At 39.4% G+C, this 6527-nt stretch overlaps 1 protein-coding gene across 1 annotated transcript; it reads left to right on the forward strand.

Moving 5' to 3' along the window:
• Positions 1-4925: 4925 nt before the first annotated feature.
• Positions 4926-5842, forward strand: LOC110448476 (lisH domain-containing protein C1711.05-like; the record flags this gene model as incomplete). Its single annotated transcript, XM_021494737.1, has 1 exon — positions 4926-5842. A coding segment is annotated over one exon (917 nt), but the record flags the coding sequence as incomplete, so codon positions are not given.
• Positions 5843-6527: the final 685 nt, after the last annotated feature.

Genomic DNA, 6527 nt, shown 5'->3' on the forward strand with positions numbered 1-6527 from the left:
ACTACTGTAGTACCAAGTAGGTCCAGTACTACTGTAGTACCAAGTAGGTCCAGTACTACTGTAGTACCAAGTAGGTCCAGTACTACTGTAGTACCAAGTAGGTCCAGTACTACTGTAGTACCAAGTAGGTCCAGTACTACTGTTGTACCAAGTAGGCCCAGTACTACTGTAGTACCAAGTAGGTCCAGTACTACTGTTGTACCAAGTAGGTCCAGTACTACTGTTGTACCATGTAGGTCCAGTACTACTGTTGTACCAAGTAGGTCCAGTACTACTAGTACCAAGTAGGTCCAGTACTAATGTAGTACCAAGTAGGTCCAGGACTACTGTAGTACCAAGTAGGTACAGTACTACTGTAGTACCATGCAGGTCCAGTACTACTGTTGTTCCATGTTGGTCCAGTACTACTGTAGTACAAAGTAGGTCCAGTACGACTGTTGTACCAAGTAGGTCAAGTACTACTGTAGTACCATGGAGGTCCAGTACTACTGTTGGACAAAGTAGGTCCAGTACTCCTGTTGTACAAAGAAGGTCCAGTACTACTGTTGTCCCATGTTGGTCCAGTACTACTGTAGTACCGAGTAGGTCCAGTACTACTGTTGTACCAAGTAGGTCCAGTACTACTGTTGTACCATGTTGGTCCAGTACTACTGTTGTACAAAGTAGGTCCAGTACTACTGTTGTACCATGTAGGTCCAGTACTGCTATAGTACAAAGTGCATTGTAGGTCCAGTACAACTGTTGTATTAAGTAGATCAAGACCGTGTCGAGACCCGTGATGTGATTGGCTGGAAATGCAGCCATTTTTCGCTAAACCAACCAACCAACACTGCATGTTTCGGCACGTGGGTGACGTCAACCTCATTAATATTCAAAAATGTGGCAGGCTGACTGCGAAAAACTTTGAAACTCTGAAAAGACGTGTGTTTTTGGAGGAAACGGAGTTCATGTCCGCTGAAGAAAAATACGTCTTACGTGCACACAGGCGGTTTTTAAAAGAAAATGTACCCATCTTTCTAATGTTCTAACGTTCTCGTAGATCAATTAGAAATGTTGTTTATGATGCAAGAAATTTAGATGTGGTCGACATTTCGATATCGAGAGCTTTCCTCACTTCTCCTATATATGATCATTGGAGTGTCATTTTTACCGAAAGTCCATATAAACCCCTAAAACATGTAAAATTACTCTGAAAAAGTGAGTTTTGGTCCAAATATAGCTGTAACAAATTCTCAGGTCCCTGTGAACTGTATATATACAGTACCAAGTAGGTCCGGTACTATTTTCGGAAACCGTTGGACATGTTTTTCTTACTTTTTGTACAACTGATTAATTCGAACAGGACTATATACTATGACTTAAACAATACATGTCTATATTAGTGCTTACTTACTATGTATTTCTAGTGATTTTCTTCTGGAAACCGACATTACAGGATTTATATCTCACCCAACAATATTTGTAACATACAAAAATAACAATTGCTGTGATTATGATTCAGATTTAGAATTAACCAAGGTTGAATTTAGTCCAAAACATGCCATAACATTTATCTTAATACATCATCAAAGCTTAAATTTAGCTCAAAGTACACAAAGGCAATAACAAACAAGATGTTGCCAAATTAAAATGAGGAAGTCATGCATTGTATTTTAATTGTCGTCTATTACCGCTTTTCTCTATACATTAGACCTAACGACATCAGTATATGGCTTCCTGTAACAGGTGGTAACGTCACAAATACACTTTTTATTTGGACGGATATTAATCATTCATATCTTTAAAAACATCAGTATGAGTAAAATATCGGTGGATTTTCCAAGATTTTAATTTATTTCCGGGTTTTCCCAATCAAACTAGCATATCAATTGACTATTCTTGGCTGAATAAAAGTACCTAGTAACTAGTACATAACTATTGATCTGCCACACAGCCAATACAGTATCTCTCCATAACACGCTTCCTTGTGTGTTTAATTTACTGTAAAATAAGGAACATCACCGAACTGATTCTCTGTACAATTACAGTGTTAATTGGTAACAAGACCATGAACCAGGCAAAATAGATAAAGCGTGACCTACGTACAGCCGTGCTGAAAACATGTCACAACTAGAACAGGGCCAGTAATGTCACAACTACAACAGGGCCAGTAATGTCACAACTACAACAGAGCCATTAATGTCACAACTACAACAGGGCCAGTAATGTCACAACTACAACAGGGCCAGTAATGTCACAACTACAACAGGGCCAGTAACGGCACAACTACATGTACAACAGGGCCAGTAATGTCACAACTATAACAGGGCCAGTAATGTCACAACTACAACAGGGCGAGTAATGTCACAACTACAACAGGGCCAGTAACGTCACAACTACAACAGTGCCAGTAATGTCACAACTACAACAGGGCCAGTAATGTCACAACTACATGTACAACAGGCCTAGGCCAGTAATGTCATAAATACAACAGGGCCAGTAACGTCACAACTACAAAAGGGCCAGTAACGTCACAACTACAACAGGGCCAGTAATGTCACAACTACAACAGCGCCACTAATGTCACAACTACAACAGGGCCAGTAATGTCACAACTACAACAGGGCCAGTAATGTCACAACTACAACAGGGCCAGTAACGTCACAACTACAACAGGGCCATTAACGTCACAACTACAACAAGGCCAGGAATATCACAACTACAACAGGGCCAGTAATGTCACAACTACAACAGGGCCAGTAAACAAAAACAAGGCAAGAAACATACATGTAACCTCAAGCCTGTTCAGTAAATAAATCGTTCAGGAAGTAAAGAAAAATGAAACTAAGACCGAGGCTAGTAACAAAACCTAGAACAATGCCAGTAATAAAACCTGTTATCAAGAAACCCACGTTGTCTGTAACGTTATCACTTAACATTTGTCCTAATTGTGACGTCATAATTTAACCACACTTGACATACAATAGAAACGTCATATTACACACAGGCTGACACGGAGGTTCTATGGTAACTAGGTTTGTGCTAATGAAATACTGACACAATTATGTGTATTTCTCGTCCTTATGTATCTCTTGTCTTGCTACGTTTAGTTTTCCTATGGCTGACAGAACGTTTGTTTACATGTGAGGTAATACATTCTTAGAATTCTCGGGCAAACGTTCATTCAGAAATTCCTAGGAATAGAGTGTATTTTCTCAATTAGCTTGGAATTGAGATTCTTCACAAGCCGTTAAGATCCTCCTTTCAACTTTTGTCTAATCACTGGGCATCCTCGGTATCTCTACCGCTCCTAATGATCCTTCCCTGTACAGTGGCTCAAAAGGTAGACAAAAATAAATCCCAGAGTGTAGATATAAGCTTTTGACTTCAAATAGCCACCTACATGTTACTCTTGGTTTTACACCCAGTTATGCATCTATATCCAATTAGTGTTATTAATAAAAGTTTATTGATCTATATATCCTAACAGCATTCATTAAACACTTATCTTACCTATCAGCATACTCTCGTTCGTATTGGACCATTCGAAGTTACTTATATTACATGTACAATGTAGTATAATATCATATCAATAAAATTCAACATCTATTGTAATGCAAGTCTGAAAATAAATGACCAGATATATCATCAGTTGAAATATAGATTAGCATTGAGTCAATAAAATAGTATAAAAAGTTCTACATATTTGAAGCTATTTTGAGGTAACATGGTAGCCACATCCTAATACATTTTATAACAGAAATAGTATTCTTGTAAGTATTTTGATACAAAACAAGAGGTCCAAGGGCCTTAGCGGTCACTTGATTTATATCATAGGTACTGGTAGCTTTATTTTTTTGTTTAGATGTGATGTGGAAATCAGCATGTAAACTAAGTGAAATACAATACTTGTCATGTCATCAAAGGATAAGAATGTTAAAATATTGGTAAATGTTCCCTTTGGGGCCCCGCTTTAGCCCCTCGGCAGGGATCCCAATTTTACAATGTAATACACTCATTCACCAAAGATGATTCCAACTAAGTTTGAGTAATTTTCTGCTGAAAATGGACAAAATATACCCAAAAGTGTTATTTCCCTATATAAACTTTAGTAAACTTTACCCCCTCCTCAAGGGAGAACGGACAGTTCGGGGGTCCTGAAATTTACAATTTAAGTAAAAAAAACCTGATGGTTTTTCTTTCCATGCAGAGAAAATGACAGTAGTACCTCTGAGTCTGGAGGAGAAGATTTTTGAAATATTGGTTAATTTTCCTTTTTGAGTCCCGCCCTGGTCCCATGGGTTGGGGTTGGAATCTCTATTTTACAATTTGAAACCATCTTCCTCCAATGATAATTCTCACAAAGTAAAAATAATTTCCTACAAAAAGTGTCAAAATATACCCAAAAGTGTTATTTCCCTATATAAACTATAGTAAATTTTACCCCCTCCCCAAGGTAGAACGGATAACTCGGGGGTCCTGAAATTTACAATTTAAGTGAAGCCCCTGATGATCTTTCTTTCCATGCAGAGAAAATGACTGTAGTACCTCTGAGTCTGGAGAAAAAAGGTTTTTGAAATATTGGTTATTTTTCCCTTTTGGGCCCTGCCCTGGCCCCAGGGGTAGGGGTAGGAATCCCAATTTTACAATTTTGTAGCCTCATCTACCAAGGATGATTCTGAAGAAGTTGAAAATGTAAAACGTTTACGCACGAAGGACGACGGACGACCGTCGCCGACGGACGGAAAGCGATTAGAATAGGACACTCAAGCAAAGCTCGAGTGACCTAACCAACGGTGGAATCGTTACCTAAAGGAACTCTAAAAATTGTATCGCGAATCGAATCGAACTCAAGCAATCGCGGTACAACTGTATTGCGATATACCGTGACGCCTCTGACTCTAAAATCAACACCTTAAACATAGAAACATGTGTCAACCCATCAGATAGTGAAACACGTGTCAACCAATCAGATAGTGAAACATGTGTTGGCCCATCAGATAGTGAAACACGTGTCAACCCATCATATAGTGAAACACGTGTCAACCAATCAGATAGTCAAACACGTGTCAACCCATCAGATAGTGAAACCCGTGTCAACCAATCAGATAGTCAAACACGTGGCAACCCATCAGATAGTGAAACACGTGTCAACCAATCAGATAGTGAAACACGTGTCAACCCACCAGATAGTGAAACACGTGTCAACCCATCATATAGTGAAACACGTGTCAACCAATCAGATAGTCAAACACGTGGCAACCCATCAGATAGTGAAACACGTGTCAACCAATCAGATAGTGAAACAAGTGTCAACCAATCAGATAACGAAACACGTGTCAACTCATCAGAAAGTGAAACACATGTCAACCCATCAGATAGTGAAACACGTGTCAACCCACCAGATAGTGAAACACGTGTCAACCCATCAGATAGTGAAACACGTGTCAACCAATCAGATAGTCAAACCCGTGTCAACCCATCAGATAGTCAAACACGTGTCAACCCATCATATAGTGAAACACGTGTCAACCAATCAGATAGTGAAACAAGTGTCAACCAATCAGATAACGAAACACGTGTCAACTCATCAGATAGTGAAACACGTGTCAACCCATCAGACAGTGAAACACGTGTCAACTCACCAGGTAGTGAAACACGTGTCAACCCATCATATAGTCAAACACGTGTCAACCAATCAGATAGTCAAACACGTGTCAACCAATCAGATAGTGAAACACGTGTCAACCCATCAGATAGTGAAACACGTGTCAACCCATCAGATAGTGAAACACGTGTCAACCCATCAGATAGTGAAACACGTGTCAACCTATCGAATAGTGAAACACGTGCCAACCCATGAGATAGTGAAACAAGTGTCAACCAATCAGATAACGAAACACGTGTCAGCTCATCAGATAGTGAAACACGTGTCAACCCATCAGTCAGTGAAACACGTGTCAACCCATCAGATAGTGAAACATGTCTCAACCCATCATATAGTGAAACACGTGACAACCAATTAGATAGTGAAAACGTGTCAACCCACCAGATAGTGAAACACGTGTCAACCCATTAGAAAGTCATAGACGTGTCATCCAAATTAGAAAGTAAAACACGTGTCAACCCATCAGATAGGGAAAAATGTATAAACCCCATTAGAAAGTCATACACTCGTCAACCCATTAGATAGTCATACACATGTCCACCCATTAGATTTTCTTGCACATGTCAACCCATTAAAAAGTCCGTTTTTTCCCCTTATTGAAATGGAAAGAGTAAACTATTTGTAAAGTGAATGTCCTGTTCAATGATAGCCTAATTTCCTAACACACTTTTCACAATATCATCTCAATAACTGATTATTGACCAGGAGCAGTATCGTATATTTTGTAGCCCATTTTAAAAGTAATCAGAACTTCCTTCTATTATTTAAGTCAATGAGTTTCCTTCAGCGGACACCAGTTCCCTGCTTTATCTTGATCGTCAACAGTCCCACTGATCGTCAACAGTCCCACTGATCGTCAACAGTCCCACTGATCGTCAAC

Source organism: Mizuhopecten yessoensis, unplaced genomic scaffold (genome assembly GCF_002113885.1).
Source record: "Mizuhopecten yessoensis strain PY_sf001 unplaced genomic scaffold, ASM211388v2 scaffold4043, whole genome shotgun sequence".
Lineage (NCBI taxonomy): Eukaryota > Metazoa > Mollusca > Bivalvia > Pectinida > Pectinidae > Mizuhopecten > Mizuhopecten yessoensis.